General features: G+C 30.2%; 1 protein-coding gene across 1 annotated transcript in view; it reads left to right on the top strand.

Moving 5' to 3' along the window:
- Nucleotides 1-423: 423 nt before the first annotated feature.
- The window catches only part of LOC129230112 (uncharacterized), a 131,845-nt gene continuing 112,371 nt past the window's right edge, over nt 424-19,897 (top strand). The window contains exons 1-2 of the mRNA XM_054864515.1: nt 424-610; nt 3,312-3,566. Of these exons, the coding sequence (XP_054720490.1) occupies nt 590-610; nt 3,312-3,566 (276 nt within the window). The 5' untranslated portion in view covers nt 424-589. The remainder of the gene's footprint in view (nt 611-3,311; nt 3,567-19,897) is intronic.

Here is a 19,897-nt window from a genome sequence, read left to right as displayed (position 1 = left end):
CGGATGAAAGATGAAGACAGCTATTTTGTAATCAAAGGATAAAATCCCTACTCTTTCAATCCGCCTGAGCAGGGAGAAAACGCAGTTCTTATTTTTTTTTTTTTTTTTTATTCAACCTCACCTCTTTTGTTTGGATACAATTCTGCACAAAAGAAGCTGAAAAGTTCCTTTCTGTCTCTCTTTGGCGAGCGATAAAGCCGCCATCTCTGGCACACGACCCAGGTCCCTTCAGCTATCTTGCACGATGCAAGATTTCGTCTGCGCAAAGCATCTTGGGATTGATAACTGACAGAACGAACGAACGGGGCGCTCCTCTCGGCCAGTGTAGAATATTGTTTGCAATTTGTTTTTATTTATACCGTGGTCTTTTAGCGCTGCGAAGTGGTTATGTCAATGCTTCTTTTGCGCCAGTTTCCGTGCGGATACGCGGCGAAGCGCAATATTGTGCTGTTGTTCCGCGATATTGTGATATTCTAATTTGAAGATCGGGAGTTTATTTAAAGAGATCTTTCGTGTGGGCTAGTATGTGTTTAGGTTTGTTTAAATACTGCTGGATTTCATAAATGCGTCAATAGCTTTTTTGGCGCCAATGGAGAATCAGTCACAGCAGGTAAATAGATCGCTCTTTCCTCAAAATATTTATCGATCCTTAGGGCGTTTTTAAATCTTCTCGCGTTTTTAAATATTGAATGTTTTATTAATTTCGTTTGCATTTATTACATTTAATTGTAGCGGAATAATTATTTATGTTTTTAATCTTAAATTCTAAGTTTATTATTACTAATATTTTCTTATTTTTTAAAGTTTTTAAAAATTCTTCTAAAAAAGTTGAAAAATATTTTTACCAGTTTTGTGTATTGTTTTCACTTTTTTTAATAGCATAACGTGTTTCTATTCAAATATTTTTAGAAATTTATGATACAATTTGCATAATTTCATGTGAAATCCATTACTTTGTTATTTTAAAATCCAGGTCACTTGTAAAAATAAATAAATAAATAAATCTACAAGTATTTGATTTTATAATTAAAATCAAATACTAGTAGATTTATTTATTTATTTATTTTATAAAATTATTTATTTTATAAAATTATTTATTTTATAATTAAAATCAAAAACTTACTTTTTATTTATTTATTAATTTTTCCTGTTCATATTTTCAGTTAAAATGTAAAATATTTCATAATTAAATCTAAACAGCATGATTTTATGTTAAAATATTATCATTTTACTTTTCTTTAATTTTTAATCGTGGTCAATTAAAGAGTTCAAGATAAACTATTTTATGCAAAAATTGATGCATTATTGTAGTATTTTCTTTTTAATTTATTTTTTTCATCAAAATATTTTTATGTCTCCCAAAATGTAATTCTTAATTTAATGCAAAAAAAAAAAAAAAAAAAAAAAAACTTTATAAATATGTCCTGACGGCTGTTAGCTATGAATATTCTGCAGAAAACTATATCGGATTCTCAATTTAACAACTTAAATTAATGCAAATTTGACTAATTGCGTCTAGATTTTGATCACTGTAAATGTTGTTTTTGATTTCAAAATAAAATAAAATTGAAATAATTATTGATGTAAAATAGTATTTCACTTCGAAGATTAATCATTTCTTTTCTTTGTTTAAATTTAATTGCTGAGCTTAATCTTTCATTCTCGTTAATTTACCTATTTTATAATAGCGTAAACGATGAATCGATTTGGATTCATTTTAATCTTTTCCCTTTATGGCCGACTAACGGAAAAATCATTACTGTAATGAATCTCTTAATAATATTTCTTTAAGAATTCACGTAGTCAAATGATTATTAGCTCTGCAAGAAAAAGAAATTCTCCTCTTTAACATTTATTAAATTTTACACAAGGAAGTGTGGAGATATTGCCTTTTTCACTTTTTAGTTAATTATGCTTCGGGGAACGTGGAATATGGTATTATAATTTATGTAACTAAGCCATTTATTCGCGCGGGTAGGAAGATGGGTAAATAATGATTAGGAACAAATGCAGTTGCAGATAAAAGGAGTGTACATCGTTTGTGTTTGGAAATATGTTTACGTTATTACTTGTTCATTTTCTGAAACGATTTTAATTTCTAGTTTCATATTTCAAATACTTGGTTATTTTTCTTTAAAACACAGTTGGAAATAACTAGTTGTCGCATAATTGGTTTTCTTTAAAAAATTTATTATGTTTAAGTTTTGATTATTTTTATTAACTTCATGCAACACCAATCTGCTCAAAATTCTAATTTGTTTTATGCATGGCTAAATAAATTAAGGGACTTTAATTAAATAATGAGGTTGTAATTGTTACTATTAGAATATAATTTAAAATCTAATTAGATGTGAGGAATCAAATTTTTAATTAACAAATATTTTCCGAGCCGCCATAGTTCAACCATTTCTGATAGCTAATGGAGTGTTTCCTAAATAATCTAGTTGATTAATTTATTGTACTTGAATAACAGTTTTTAATAATTTTGTTTTGTAAGTTCTATTAAATATAATCAAATGTTTGTGGATCACATTTCAACATTTAGTTGCTTAATTTTCATGTTAACCAATTTGGATAGCAAATTGAGTGCTCGCAAAATCATCTAGTTGATTATTATATTATGTTTGAATAACAGTTTGGAGCAATTAATTTTGCAATTTTTATAGATATTTTCAAACATTTATTTGGTTGCTTGTTTTTTGTCAACCAATTCTAATAGCTTCCTAAACCATTCAGGTGATTAATTTATCATGCCTGAATAAAAGTTCGGAGTAATTTTATTTTGCAAGTTCTATGGAGATTTTCAAATGTTTATAGATTAGTGTAACATTTGGTTGTTCAACGAGGCATAATTAATCTATCGATTTTTTCCCCACAGCAATATTTAAAAACTTAATGCCGAATGATTTAGTGAAAATGAACTCTCTTGATACGTATTTTGTGAGAAGAAAAAAAAACATGCCATTGATGGACTTGTATCAATTAATTTTGTACTTATCGTATCGATTTCTTTTGTAAACGGAAGCATGAACGCAAGCATGAGTGTGGAAAGCTAGCTGAGTGTGCGATTGTGTGTTGTCGCGGGGTGGGGAAGGGGGTTAGGAGATTATGTTAGGGTGGACACGGGAGGGAGGAAGAAATGAAACTGCCACGGCAGAGTGGAGGTGAGGAGAGGGGGGAGGAGGCGCGTGAGGGTTGCTTCAGTAGTTGAAGAGGGAAATTGCCGTTCAGTCGACTGGCGGATTGTGCAGCATGTGCATGTGTTTTTCATTGTTGACATTTTGTTTTATTCTCAAATGCGGATTTTTCAGTTTGTAGGTGCTCCGTGCGGACAATTTGGACCATACACGTTCTACAGTGGATTCAAGTATTGCAAGAATGGCAAACCCAAGGAACTAAATCTCGGGGATTTTTTTTTCGTGCGGATTTCTCGGGAGGAGGACCCGTGCATCGGAGAGTTGCAATTTTTGAGTACTAACAGGAATAATGATCACCAATTATCGTCCTTGAGGCTCTATTTTTTACCGGAGCAAACGCCGGAGGGGAGGCTACCCCACCATGGAGAGGTAAGTCACTTTGTTTGACTTATTAATTATATTTCAATTACTGGCTATTTTTTGAAGCGTGTTTATCGTATTATTTTATTCTTGATGAGAACTGAGAATTATTGGAATGACCACGAGGTTAGGCTTTAGTGTATAAATATATCACTTTAATTTAATTCATGCATTGTGAATTGAAACATAAATTGCAAATAAAAAAATAATAAATTTATAAATGCTTAAATAAAAATAAATAATCAAATAAAGCAAAATTAATTGATTGAATGAAATAGTTTTATTCGTGAGTTGTTAATGAAAATATGGACAGTAAATTGTTTCACAGATAAGTAGATAAATAAATAACAAGCAAGACTAATTGGTTGCATGAATAAATGAAATTAATGAATTGTGGTAATCTGAACTGTGAATTAAAAAGTGAATAAATGAATTGATTGAATGAATTGTTAATTTGTAAGGTCTGAATTTACCATGCTTTTAAATAATATAGTCTTTTAAAGTATATGAAATTTAATGTAGTCAATTATTTAACTGAATTAGAAAAAAACACGATGTACCTATATATTATTTTCAGTAATAATAGACTTAATTTGGCATTTGTGTTTTTTAAGTGTCCTAAAGCTACTAGTTTCCCAAATTACAATATTTATAAAAATAGGAGTTAAAAAGTTCAATGACTTGTTTCAGGGCAACTAAAAATAAAGAAACATAATATGAAATATTTAGAGAAAGAAATATATTGAGGCGAAAAATTTAAGAAAAAAACTCCCCACTTGAATAGGGGAAACATTCAAGGAAATTATGTTATTCATCGTTAAATTTCGCTTGGTAACAAAAAAAATTAAATGAAATGATTTTTTTTTATCAATAAATTACTTTTTATTTAATTTCTTTGTTGCATGTTACATTTTTGTAAGTAATGTAATTTTATGCATATTACGTGCCGTTGTATAATGTAATTTTGTCTGAAAATGTTCAAAACTTTGTAGTGGGTAAATAATGGTATGTTTTTAAAGGATTTTAAAATAATAAATTTAAAGTTTGTTGTTACAAACAAAAACAATCATAAAGGTAACATAAGGTTTCAGAATATTTCTAAATTTGATTCATTCTTTAACAATTAGGTTAGATAATATTTCTATTTGAAATGAAATTACTACGTATAAATCCAAGATTGAATTTATGCTTATTTATTACGCAATGTTTTCTCCACTTATTGAATATTAGATACAAAAATGTATTTTATTGAAAATTTGGTTATCATTTCGATAAATATCTTAATCTTTTGTTCGCAAAAGAAATAGCAAATATTCTTCGCGTGTTGTAAAACACTTCCATCTTTAAATATCTTTCCTTTTCCCTAATAGTAGGGGATTCATTTGAAGAGCATTCTGTTTTTTATGTTTATAAGAATAACTGCTTGTTCGCCGAAGTTGTTCAACATATGTTGTGCTCCGTATTCGATGCGATAAAAATACATTTCGCAACATTTTCGTCATCATGGCGGTTTTAAGTGAACTACGAGAAGAGAATTCAAAGCCTGAGTATCAAAAAATCAATAAAGCTGAATCAGGTGGATAGAGCAATATATTAGAAATTTTCCTCGCGTATATTTATATTATCTGCAATATTGATTATTCGACTCTGCATTATTGAGCGTTTGTGTATTATCGCGCTGTAATACGTTGTTCCATCTTGTTAGTTTTTTTTCTTGCTGTAGGGTTGCTATAATAGACTAACAACTTGGCAGATCGCAGCGCTTTCCATTTACTTTCATTAAATGATTTAATTTAACTTGAGCTAAGCGTCATTGTGGCATGTAAAGAAGATTATGGTTTTACTTTGGATTTTTTTTAAAAATCAATGTTTGGATTAATTTATTTTTGACACTTGAAATGTTTTTGAAAGTAGTGATTAAAAGATATTTGAGTTAAATATGTGTTTGATTTTTATGGAAAAGTTTTTTCTCTTGGAATTCGTCGTAGGAAGTTTTTTTAATCATTTATTATATTTTTGACAGAAATTATGAAGAAATAATAGCTTCATTGTAATATTTTTTAGCAACATAAACGTTTTAGGGACTGATATGTTTTGTATTGTATATTTGTTAATGTATTAGCCACATATTGTGCGATAGTTAAGTAAGAAGAATAATTTAAATTCACTTATTACGAAATGAAAGTATATCATAAATAATTTTTATGTGCACTGTTTATTAATTTTCAGCCCTGACTACTTGCGACTAGGAATACAAGTTGTTATTTTTTGCATCAACTTAGAACTCAAAAGTTCAGGATGACCTTATTTAAAGTTAGAGTTTTCCGGACTACCCCCCCCCCTTATTGATTTCTGTTAATGTATTAATTGGGCATAAAACGTCGTCATATTACTAAGTTTTCAGAGTGCATCTTACGAATTCTACTCATATATCTTTGCAGAATAAGAACAAAAGTTGTTTTTTTTTTTTTTTCAAATATTTTCTTTGGTTCGTAGCTGTTACAATTGTTGAGAAATAAAGATGATCCAAAGCATTTCTTTTTCCAACTTCAATAAAAATAAATAATGTGAAAATGATTTTGTAATTGCTTTATTATCAAATCAATTATCGACCATGGTATTTTTTTCAAATAGCATTGTTATCTACTTTCATTTCCGCTTCCGTTTAAAAAAATTTCTTTCACCATTGACTACTTCCTTTCAATCTTTAAAAAAGTTAAACACTATTTGCATAGAATGATTAGAACAACTTTATTTTAATCCCCTTATGAAAGACACAGGCGCTGTTAATCCCTTCGAAACAACAAAAAAGCTTCAAAATCGCATATTACCGCGGATAAAGAGCAAGGATAAAAAAAAAAAAGTAATGTACAAAAAGTTCAGACGAAAAGGGGAAGAACTGGAAACGAGACCCATCAAAGCCATCATAATACACGCTGACTCCGCCCACATTTGGGGTGCACCTATGTTGATAAATGCATTCTACGTGCACTCGTCGTGTTGGATGGGCTGCCATGCCACATGTGGGGTCAACACTGCCTATGGGTATAACATTTCTTCTCGCTTTTTTTTTTACAGTTTTTCGTTTCACTGGAAGCTAGGAAAGTTACCCTTCTTTTTTTTCTCTTTTCAGTAATCATTATACCCCATTCTATTCATTATGCTTTTTTTTTACTATTTTTTTAAACACATTTTCGTACTTTATTTTTTTAATCCTATGCTAGATGTCTGATTGGAAATCAAACAAGAATATGATGGTGAACAATGAATTTAAATTAGAGTTGCTGCAATTCACAAATTAAATTTCCAAGGAATTAGAATTTCTGTTTGAATGTTACATTGCGCGTTTGATAAATGAATTAATATGGGTAAGATTCAAAAAAAAAAAAAAAAAAAAAGATAGTTAAATCAACTACGCTATTTTCTTTATTGAGATTGTTCCACTAGTTGAAAACATTTTATTTCGTTACAAAATAAAATTCTGTGGTACTAATGTCAAAATCATTTTAGCCAAATGGATTATAACCTAATACATTAATCCCCATCGCTGTGTTCAATACTTTATTCAAAATACCATGCATTCGGTGTCCTCCCCCCCCCCCCTCCCCCCAGGATTAAATACATACAAGCGTAAACAAAATTAAGATGCGATAGTATTTGCCAAGACGCTATATTCAGTTTAATAAAAATTATTGTAGCGTGTACAGTTGTTGATTCTAAAATTAATATACTTTTTAAAACAGAAAAGAAGAAAAAAGTTCAGCTTCCAGACAATTCAAATTACTTTATTGATGCTTAATAGTCAAACACATCATTGAATAATGTGATATACTTCATTCAAATTGTGTCAACAGCACGAAGGAGGAAAATGGAGAACATTTTTCGACCGAACAGGTTTTTATCTTTAATCGGCTGAATCTACTCAAGAGTAGTCAGAAAGAAAAAGCTGGAAACTTATTTACACATTCCTTATTTCCTTTGTAACTTTGTTCTGTTTTGAGTTTTCGTGTTCTAGCAGGTTCAAGGTTAGGATTAATCTTAGTAAGTAGCTGGATAAATGATATGATTTTGTAGTATGGTTTATCCTCAATGGGTGCTTTTGTTTCAAAAAAAAAAAATCCTGTTTTTTTTTTTCTTTCTCTTCCTCTCTATGTCTTTGACAGGGGTGCCCACCGGAGGGGGGGGGGGTCTGCTCAGACTGCGCCATTGAAATTTTAGGGGATGGGTGTTTTAAAGGATATTTTTCTCTTTTGGGGGGAAGGGGTCTTTGCAGTAATTAGGGGATGGATGAGCCCTTGCCCTTTTGGGAAGTGGGCACACCTGTCCTTGATGGTGTTAAATCACTCATTGATTTTGGTAAAAAAGATACAAATGTTTTATTCAGTAGTGTTAATGTTCATCAATGTATGTTTAAAATATTTTTCGTTGTAATTTACATACATTTTCAAAGCATATTATCTATCGTGAAAGTAAACGTAATCGTTTGGAGAAAAAAATGTTTGGTTTTAGTACAACTTAAAACAATTACGAATAAGTTCTTGAGTGCTACTAAGATTAACAAATCTAAAGTAAAAAAAAAAAAGGAATGCCGTTTTTATTTAATTTTTATCAAAAATATGCTTCTAAAATTCTAACCCTATTAAATTTAGGGAATAGTTCAAGCCATAAATATCAACCAGGATTTCCGGCCTGTATATTCCTTCGCCTATTTATTTTGTTCTCTAGGTGAATAGCTTTAACAATCAGTATGAACCGTTTTCCGTGTTTATTTCACTCTCTTGGTGAATAGTTCAATAAATTAGCATCAACAAAGAATTAGTCCTGTAAATTCATTCGCCAATTTAATTCGTTTCCCTTGGCGATTTATTCAAAAAATTATCGTCGGCCAGAATTCGTCCTGTTAAATTATTCGCCTATTTATTCCGTTCCCGTGGTGAATTGTTCCAAAAAATTATGATCAACCAGAATTACAGTCCTGTTAATTTATTTCGTTTTCTAGGTGAATAATTGAAAAAAATATCATCAACCAGAATTACAATCCTGTTAAATTCATTCGCATATTTAATGCCTTCCCTTGGTGAATAGTTAAACAAAATAGCATCAATCAGAATTACAGTCCTGTAAATTAATTCGCCTATTTATTTCATTCTCTAGGTGAATTATTCATAAAAATATCATCAACCAGAATTACAATCCTGTTAAATTCATTCGCCTATTTAATGCCTTCCCTTGGTGAATAGTTAAACAAAATAGCATCAATCAGAATTATAGTCCTGTAAATTAATTCGCCTATTTATTTCATTCTCTAGGTGAATTATTCATAAAAATATCATCAACCAGAATTACGATCCTGTTAAATTCATTCGCCTATTTAATGCCTTCCCTTGGTGAATAGTTAAACAAAATAGCATCAATCAGAATTACAGTCCTGTAAATTAATTCGCCTATTTATTTCATTCTCTAGGTGAATTATTCATAAAAATATCATCAACCAGAATTACAATCCTGTTAAATTCATTCGCCTATTTAATGCCTTCCCTTGGTGAATAGTTAAACAAAATAGTATCAATCAGAATTACCAGGGGCGTAGCTAAGGGGGGGTTTTGGGGACAACCCCCCCCCCCCCCCGAAAAGTTAGTCACAAAAAAAGAGAGAAAGAAGAGAGAAGAGAAAGGAAAAAAAAGAAGAAAAGGAAAAAATTCCAAGCGATTATATATATATATATATATATATATATATATATATATATATATATATATATATATATATATATATATATATATATATATATATATATAAAAGAAGTAACCCCCCCCCCCCGAATGTCGGGTCTAGCTACGCCACTGAGAATTACAGTCCTGAAAATTCATTCGCCTGTAAACTATTCATTTCGTTTCCTTATCTTTACCATGTCCTTACATTTCATTCGACAAGATCTGTTCCTATTTGTATCGTCTGTAAATCCTTTATTGGTCTGTTCGGGGTTGCTCTCAGGGGGGTTGAGTGTACGAAGGAAGAATTCCCTCTCTGCAGATTGCCAGAAGGAAGGGACCTCCCCTTCTTCCCAGGGGTTGTTTGTCTAGTTTTGTATTTTCGTTCGAATAAATCTGACGTGCTGTTTTTATCCTCATGCTCGATTACTATGGGAGAAAAATAGCTCAGGAAGTTTCGAATTAGACTCGGGTGTTCATTTTTGTTTCTGTGCTTAAAACATACATACACAAAGCAGAGCCTGGTTTGCATTACGTATGTTTTGGAGCCCCACACATAATAAAGATCCCCCCCCCCCCATAACATATTAAAGTGTGTCCGAGTGGTTTATCATGTGGCGAATGCATTCTTCAAACATGTTATTGATAATTGATTACTTTATTGGCATTACATAATAAATTTGATCACTTTTAATTATTTTTATTGCTTTGTTTAATAAGTTTTTACTATCTATCACAACTTTCGCATATTGTGATTGTTCAGAAGGGTTCCTGAGCTAGTACACCTGTCCCTGAGCCTCAATTAAATAGAGAAGGGCAATATTTTCGTGGAAAATTGTGCGTGAAGAAAACAAAATTAAGAAGTATAAAATAAATCTACAAAACAAATAGAAAAGAAAAAGAGAGGAAGGGGGGGGGGGGAATCACACATTTTATTTATTTATTTAAGAACATTTATTACAAAGTTTAAAAGCGTGGATGACATTACACTGTTTAAAATTGTAGCCAAAAATTAAATTGTAGTAAACATCACTTTTGGGAAGTGGCCTGTAGTCTGTTTTACATAAATACAAAAATACATTTTGCTATTCAATAGATCACAATCTAAAAAATGAGCAGCAATAAAAATGTATAAGTAAATATTAGTGATCAGTATTTGTTAGAATGAAAAATGTTTAAAAACTGTTTCTTTCTTTAAATTTAAGTTATATTTTAAAAAAACTCTGAGTTTTTAGTGTTTTTTAAATATGACAATGTATTTTACTGTACTCAATATTCCAGTAACTGCTATTATAATTTATTTAATTTCTAGCGTTCAAACCGTTATCAGATCTTTAGTGTTAGAGAATGTCTTAGTTCATAATTTAAAATTATTAAAAATTATTAATTTCCGGTAAAAATAAATAAATTGTGATGTAAAACCTCACTTAGTATCTATCAACATTAAAACATAATATTTTTTGGTAGCTTAGACAAAAGCATACATTTGTTACATGGAGCAAACGACTGCAAGCCGGATACGCAATTATTCCTATTTATAACATATCGTTGAAACGTTTTTGAAAGAAACCAATTCTTAACTACCATTTGTGAAAAGCGACGAATTTTGAAGTGCTTAAAATTTAAATTTTTAAATAATCATTTTAATGCAAAAATTCATAACAAAGAGTGCAACAATTGGGTTGTTTCCGAAATTTTAAAAGTATTTTTTTCTGAAAGAGTAGGCTTAAAAATATAAGATTTAATCATTAAAAAAAATATTTGGCAAAGTTTAATATTTTTAAAAATTGTTTTAATTGGTACGCAGATTCAATTTCATTTTTTACGCTTCTACTTATCACAAGTGATGAAATGCCATTCACTGATGCGCAATGTTTTGGCAAAAGACAAAGATAATTATTTGCATTAGATAAAGATAAAAATATTACAGCTCAATGATAGTAATGAATTTCATGTTTGCTTCAAAAAAAGCATTCATTCAAAATTATCATAACGATTGCTTTTTTCTATTTAATGGAAACCTTTTTTTTTCCTAACAATGGGTGAACATTCAGTACGCCAATGGAGTTATGCGCCAACGTATATAACTTGTGACATCATAAAGACAACGCCTTATTCCCAAAATCGGGCATTTAAAAAGTGAAATATAAAATAACTGTTGGGCAAATTAAAGTTTTTTCTGGCTCCATGTTTTTTTTCTGTCTTTTCTATCGATTTCAATGACTAAAAGCAGCACTTTTCACCGAAGGAAACAACCCCATTGAAAAACGGAATGGTATCCTATAGTTGTAAATATTGTTTCTTTTCCGGACAACAAATCTTGTACAAAAGCGTGAAGCTCTTTTCCGAAGAGTTTCAAAATTTAATTCCCGCTCGTAAGTTGTGACTGGAGAAAATCATTTTATGTATTAAAACTCCTTGACCAAGTCATCCTGTGATTCCTCTTCCATGTAATCTCGACGCTGCGGTAGAATATAGTCCTTCTTACTACACGCACAACTCTTTTAGGCACACGTCCTATTCTGTCTTTTCCCCCCTCCAATGATCTATTTCTCCCTGTTGATTACATTCGAATTTCCCCTTTTCGCGAAGTGAGAGAAGGGGGGGGGCGATGGAACGCCGTTTCTCCCTCCCCAACTTTCGTATCCACTCCCTTCTGCTTCTTAGCTTGCAACTGTGTTTCATGATCGATCCAAAGAGTAGTATAAAGCTTTAATATGTTCTCTTCGCAAATTTTATTCCAAGTTGCTGTTTTCACTTTTTCATTTCTTGCGTTTAATTTTTAAAATGCAGTTGGCAGCACCAATTTGAGTTGGGATTTTTGATATCATGTTGAATGCAATGGATTTGATGATTTCTGACGCTGTTTGAGAGTTAGCAATGAATTAAAATATTTTTATTCACTTTAAGTTCCATTTTAGCTTTCTTTTTGTTGTGCTATAGTAAATATTCGACTTACATTTTCCTACCTGGGCTCTCTGACTTGTAGATTAATCACGATAAATTTTATTTTAGTATGCTCATGCTTTATATATGCATTCAATAAGCGCAGTTATGGATGAAAAAAATTCTTTTTGAATTCCTTTTTGTCATTTTTTCCTCTACTGAAAATGTTCATATTTAATGTGCATCCTGTATTTTCCGTGCAGAGTTTCGTGTCTAAATGCAGAATGGGACTGTGGTAGGCATACCTGCCGAATCTATTGTTTTTCACCAGAGTTTTCTGCTTTTTAAGCATGTCTCCCGATTTTCCGCTTTGGTACAATTTTTCTCCGATTTAAAAAATAATTTGGCTAAAACTATTTCAACTGCAAATTACTAAAAACTTAATTTAAAATATTTTTATATTAAAAGATTAAACTTAAAATATTTTCAATACATAATTTACTGTTTTTTTTTTTTTTTTTCACTTCTCTTGTGTGAAACTTGTTTTTTGAAGTAAAACTTACTGCTACGATTTCTTTTAAAAACGGCAGATTTCGTTCATAACATAATATCGAGTAATTGAAGGTTTTGTAAAACATAAATAAATAAATAAATAAAGGATTACATAAATTTTACTTTCAAGAGAAGGATTTGTATTTTAACCAATTTAATTTAACTAACATTCATCAACTTGTGTAAAATGATTCTTGTAACTTGTTTTAAAGTATAGCTTCGTTCGCTCTAAGAGGGTAACTTTAATTATAATCACCTTCTACGTATAAATTAGAGTTAATGTGGCTATTCATATTATTTTTATTTTATTTATTTATTTATTTTATTTACTATTTAAAAACTATGTTACAATGAATGTAATGAAAATATTTATGGATTGCTGCACGTTTCGTAAAAACTGCATTTTTAATATCGAGTTCTGTATAAAGGATTCATATCTCTTTCTCTCCTGAAGTAGTGAGTTATCTGTAGTTTAATTATCAGTAGTTATCTGATTATCTCTTGTCTGCAATAAGTTTCAGGATAAACTTCTGAATACGTTGCTTTCATGAAATCCAAAAATTGTGATGACTCTCCGCGATGTTGAATTTGCTTTCCCCTCTGAAGCGATAAATTGCCAAATGTGCGAGATCTTAAAACTTGGTTATTTCTAACTCCCGAGCTATTCACCGCGGCATCAAATCATGCATTCTGTTTGGAACAACGCCAAAACGTTGCTTTCTTTGTCTTTAGCGCGAAGATTTTTTACGCTTTTTATCTGTTTATTTAATGTTTGCTCTCAAAGTCTTACGACATCAGTTTTGCGAAAAAACTTTCTGCACATGAAAAAACTTGAGACAAAAATTAATTTGACGTTTTGAATATTTTAATAAATTTATTTGTTACAGTTATTATTATTATTATTATTGAGCTCTATTTATTACGTACAATCGCAATTTAACTGGAACTTCAAAAGTTTGCTAATCACAGGAAAATACTTCGTATAAAACTTTTCTATTGTTTTACACGTTTTGATTTAAATCTTTATAACTGTTCGAAATTACTGCACTTGTAGTTTTTTCGATATTTTCCCCTTCGTTCTTTTTAGAAATCATGAAATTTTTCTCCGTTCATTATTTTACGAATAGATGACTTTATTTCCTCTTTTTCTTTGCAAAAATATGTTTAAGAAAAGTTATTTTCATTCTTTTTTTTTTATTATTATTAATGTGAGCAGGAGAAAAAAATATCAATGTTATCTGCGAAATGTTATTTTGTATGTTATCAAAATTGTTGCCTTATCTAAATGTAACAGTTTCTTTTAACTTCCCTCTTAAATTTATCACGAAGATTCGCATCAGTTATGTTTTATCAGCTTAAAATGTCATTTTGACAAGAAGTATGATAAGACGTTAATACCTCTGCATTATAATGGAAATGATCTTTTAATGTTGAACAGTTTCTTTTCTTTTCTCATGGATCTCATTAACAAAGTATTGCTTGGCTTCAGCTGCAAAATGTCCAGAGGTATTCAACTTTTAACACTTTGGGAACCCTTTAGCTTACCCTTTTCTTGAAAGATCAGAAAATGGGATATCAAAGATTAATTTCGTATTCAAATTAACAAAATTATTAATTTTGCATCTTTACTTTTCACAATACAAACATCTTAGTAATATTATAAATGGTAAGGAAACAAATAGATTTTTTTTTTTAAATATATTATCTGAAAGCAAAATCAACGATTAAAAAAAATAATAATAATAAATTAATTAAAAGATTTTTTTGTCGTCTTGCCTGTATTTTTACGCCTGGAATAATTTTATTTCATCCTTAAAATATTATTTTGTATTTAACTTTACAAACAAACCGCCTTTAAGAATTCAATGTTTTACCCAAAAAAAAAAAAAAAACTGAAATTGTGGCACCTTGATTAAGCAAATATTGATCACTTGCGGTACCCCCATCAAACTTCGAAGGAACCCTAAGCTTTCGTGGAGCCCAAGTGGAAAACTCCTGCCCCGTTACTTTAGTGCATTCAATGTCGAGATTCTGAACAAGACAAAATAATGTTTCGTTTTTCAGTTCTTAAAATAGTTTCCAATTTTTTTTAAAGTTAGAATTATCTTAACAAACCAAATAACTTACACGTTTTACGAAAACGATGTGTAACATGAAAACAACATTTAGGTAAGACTGAGACTGATTTATTTACTGTAATTTCGTATCGTGTATTGTCTCTATCATCTTGTTCCTTCTTCAATTTCACGTAATTCTTATTTCTAAAGTTATTTTTGTGCCCAGTTTCTTTTGACTGTCAGAACTTTTAAAAAGTGGGGATATTTTTTACAATTCTTTGCATTTATTCAAAAAACAGTGGCACATCTGAAAGTTAACCACTTGCTAGGGATATCCATTCCCCCCCTCCCCAAGTTCAATGGCGCAAATTCCCCCCCCCCCCAGAAAAAAAAGATATCAACCATCTATTCTTTTATTTTTTGTAATTTAGCTCCCTTTTTTATTTTACTAATTTTTTTTTCAATATTTTTATTTATTTTTTTTTTTTGTTTTAAATTGTTATTGTTAGTATTTTTTGTCAGAAACGTTCTGTGCTATACCAATGACATACCACACACACACAAACTGAATAAATAATAAAAATAAAATTTAAACAGAATAAAATAAAATAAATAATCTAAATTATAAAATAAATCAACAAATAAATTTTAAAAAAATTAAAAAAATCTCCCCCAAAGATTTCGATGGCGTAACTTGCGTCATAATCCCATTTTGTGGGCGCCCCTGCCGCTTGTGGTGAACTACTTAAGCCGTCAACTAAAACCAGATGATCAACATGGGCCTAATTTTGTGCCTGAAAACATCCCCCCCCCCCCCCGGAACTTACGGCATGCCACACATTTGAATTTACCATCCCTGCAAACTACAAAGTACTTCGTCGACCTGTGCTCTTTAAAATAAAAAACTGAGTCCCAAACAATATTTTATACATTAACTCTAGTCGTATGATAAATATTTATATTGTAATTTGGAACTTATTTCCTAATTATATTGATTAAAGACCTTCAAATTTTAAACAATAATCAAACTTCGAAGTGTTGCAGTTCTTTTTGCATCATTTCCTAATCAAATTCTTCAAAACTCACAATATCCCTCATGTTCGATTTCAAAGAGTTCAGCGTAGCGACCACCTTGCATGGCTGAACACGAGATCAGTGAAGTCAGTTCTTTGATTCATGACTCTCTCTTTCTCGCCGTTTTGATTTTCTATGGTCGATAATTGAAATGAAATGGAGCATGGCTTGTTCTAGATGTAAGCAGACGATTTTGGAGGAAGGGAATTCCTACCTAATATGATAAAAGCGTCACAAATTGATAGATTTGTTAAAACCCATCAGATTTTCAAAAATACATTGAATTTGTGACTCATACTCTTAGAGAAAAATGTTAAGAAAGTAAGTTTGATATTTAAAACTTTTTGCTTTTGTAACAGATATGATACAATAGCACATTAATTCAATTAAACGACACACACACACGACAATGTATGTATCATATGTTTTTTTTTTTTTTTTTGCTTTGCGATTTAATAATTTAGTGTGCGTTTTGTGAACAAATTGCATACTTCTACTTGCAGTTACAAGATTTTAAACGAGTGGTTATTGATATATCAATGCTTGTATGTCCCATGCATTTTCCATGTTTTGTTAAATTTAAACCTTAAATTCCGCAGTATTTTTCTTTTTCACTAACGAATAAAAAAATTCCGTTTAAAATATTTTAATAAGTACCTTATTAATTATAACCACATTGTATTCAGTTATTTATTTACTTGTATGTTTTTATTGCATTGATTTCATCAATGAAAAAGTACTTCTTTGAACTAGCATCAAATATTATTATTTGTTAGCCTGAAAATGCGACAGCTTTTTTTCATGGCTGTAAATATCACTACCAATAACTTAAATAATTCTTTAGAATAACTTCACATCACTTGCTTTAGTTCTGTTTTGCATCTTCAAGTTTAACTCACGGACTACAAGCATTTTCTTCCTAGAAAAAGGAGTAGAAAGGAATAATCCATTTTAAGAAATTTCATAGCAATACGATAAATTCTTAAAAATGGCATCTATTTGGCGGAACCATAACATTTCTTTCTAAAAACTGGCAACCCCTGGCCAGTGAATCAAAATTCAACCAACTCGCTCTTAACTTGCTTTCTGCTTCAAGGAAATGGCGGCGATTAATTTTGTGCTAAAAGGAAATGTTTTCTTTTATTATTCTTTTAAAGAGCTTTCTCGATGCGCTTGTACAACAGCTATTTATTTTGATAGACTGCTATATGTATCTTTTTCAGAAATACAGACTGAAAAAACGCGTTTGTGACTTGTGTTATAAAATTGCAATTGCTAATAAATAATTTTGTCTGTTTACACTTTGGAAGTATCGAATTTGCATTTAAATCAGTTCCTTCACCCTAAAAATATGACGTGAATTTATATGTGATCCGTTGATGCTATTCCCTTTCCATTTTTTTTTAATTGTAATGTAGTATGTAATAGAGGGGGGGGGGGAAACATATTTCCTGCATTATTCCGGATTACGTTGCAGACAGAATATCTTGTTAATAATAATCTAAAATAATCGTATTACGAACAGTTTAGTTATTGATATTTAAGTCTACAATCTTGTTAATAAAATATATTTCGCATAAAGGGCATTATAGAATTCTTAATAAAAAGATAATAGTTACTATTTATAACCTATTATACGATTTTGAAAGTAATGAATAGATAAAGGATAAACTTTCACACAAAAAAAAGCAAAGAAGGGGGGAGGACACCTTGTTAAAGAATAGGATAAGTTAAAAGAAAATAATTTAGAAAGAATGAATAGCAATCAATCAATCTCCAATTCATTGGGAGATACATAGTAGTTTGAAAAGTTGAGACAGTTAATTTTGAAATTCCATGTTGCTTTTAAATTTAGAAGTTAGGCTAATTTTTGCAATAAAATTTTGCTTCATTATTCGGTAAAATCTTCCTTTTATTAAATGTAATAAGACTACTTGGATAACCGACAATGGCACCAAATATCTTGTATACCTACATAGAAAAAATAGCTTAACATTTTCTGAAAACTTATTGAGCTATCTCTGCCGTTTTTTGTATTTTGTTTATCACAGTTATATTTTAAATGTGTTTTTGTACACGCAGTGTTCAGCAGAGAACTTATTTTTCTAACATTTTTACTAATATCTGCCTTCATTGACATGAGAAATGGCATTTTAAACCCTTTTCATAACGCTTTTGTTATGTTTAATGATCTAATCATCTTCAATAAGACTACTCAGGATCAGTTCTACTTCCGTCCAAATGAATTTAAGCTGATTCCCACCACCAGTAATGAATTAATTGTATTACTTGACATCAAAACTAGTTTATTATTGGACAATCGCATATTTGGTGAAATTTTTGATGAAATTGGAAATTTCATTTTGACGTAATTAAACTCTTTTGGAATTCAGGCATTTGAAAAAAATATTGAGAAAAACATTGTTTTCGTCAACGATGTTTTAGTTTTAAAAAAAGATCACTCGTCTTTTTTTTTTTTTTTTTTTTTTTTGTACATTTATTTTATTGCATTTGTCATTTCACGCTTTTGCCACTTGCTATTGGCTTTTAAATTTTGATTTTCTCTTTTAAACCAATATTGTTTTTGATTTTAGACATCATTTTTGTTGAAATATGCTTAGTCCCTTCCGCACATATTTCATTAAAATGACAAAAATCAATGACATTTGTAGTCGCTGCCAGTTAATAATAATGATAATAATAATAAAGTAATACTATTGAGGTAATATAATAAAAGATAAAAATAATAAAGTACTATAATAATAATAATAATAATAATAAATAATAATAATAATAATAAATTAATATAGTAATAATAATAATAAATTAATATAATAATAATATTAATAATAATAAAGAAAAAAATGATAAAGTAGAAAACTATTCTAATGCCTTGTGATAGATGAATTTTGAAAACATCCTTCTTGATTTAATCGCTAAGATATTAACATAAGACCTAAAAGTGAACGGATATCCGTTGGACTACAAACACAAACATGTAGAACTGGTGAACATCAAATACTCTTTTGTTTAATCGCTTGTGAGGAAAAGCGATAAACTTCTTACTTTGACAGTCTTGGAATGGCTCTCTTTGAATCTCTTTTTCCAGGGTTGCCAGAGGGTGAAAGAAGGAACACGCTCTTATTTTATTTTTTCTCTCTAATAACTTGTTTCTTTTCTTTGTTCCTCCAATAAAAAAGGTAATCTATTTCGTGTATTTTTATGCGAAAAACGGGCTGTTTCCAATTACTGCTGTTTCTTAGGAGAAGGAAGGATGAGAGGTTCTTGCGCAACCTTGATCTCAAGTACTGTTGGTGAATTTAAAACGAAAGGCGACGTTGCTTTCAATTTGTTTGTTGAAAATTTAACTTTTTTGGTTCTTCCAAAAATAAGTTAACTTCTCATTCTAATGGGGTTGCTTCCTTCAGTAAAAAGTACTACTTTTAGTCACTGAAATTAATAGAATAAGCGAAAAAAAAAATAATAATAAATAAATAAATAATAGCATGGAGATCGGAAAAATTTTCATTTTCCCAACGCTTTTGTTTCTAAATGTCCGATTTTGAAAATAAGGCATGGTCTTTATGACGTCACAAATGATGAACTTTGGCGCATCTGTCTGCCGCGTTCCACGAAATGATAATCAAGAAGCGAGTTAAATATTGCCCTCTACGCTTGCTATCAACCATATCATTGCCAGTACACGTGAGTAAAGATGCGAGTTAAATATTGCGCTCTGCGAATGGAAACATTGAATGGCACTTCACCATCTGTGATGTCATCGGCAAAAGCGTAAACAATAAAAGCGCGCCGATTAAAATAATTTTTTTTTTTAACATAAACTTCGTCAAATTATTTTAAAAATGGTCAGATCCTGCGTTTTTAGGCATGCTCTTTCAGAAAAAAAATACTTTTAAAAAATTTCGGGATCTACCCCGTTCGTTCGGCAAGAACATCCTTTACTTTTATTAATTACAAATATGATTTTCGTTTGAAATGTAAAAATAGCGATAACCTCGTAAAATTCAATGAATTATTTTTTTTAAATCAATTTATTTTG

The sequence above is a fragment of the Uloborus diversus genome, chromosome 9 (assembly GCF_026930045.1).
Source record: "Uloborus diversus isolate 005 chromosome 9, Udiv.v.3.1, whole genome shotgun sequence".
Classification (NCBI taxonomy): Eukaryota; Metazoa; Arthropoda; class Arachnida; order Araneae; family Uloboridae; genus Uloborus; species Uloborus diversus.
This window is presented reverse-complemented; position numbering and strand designations above follow the sequence as displayed.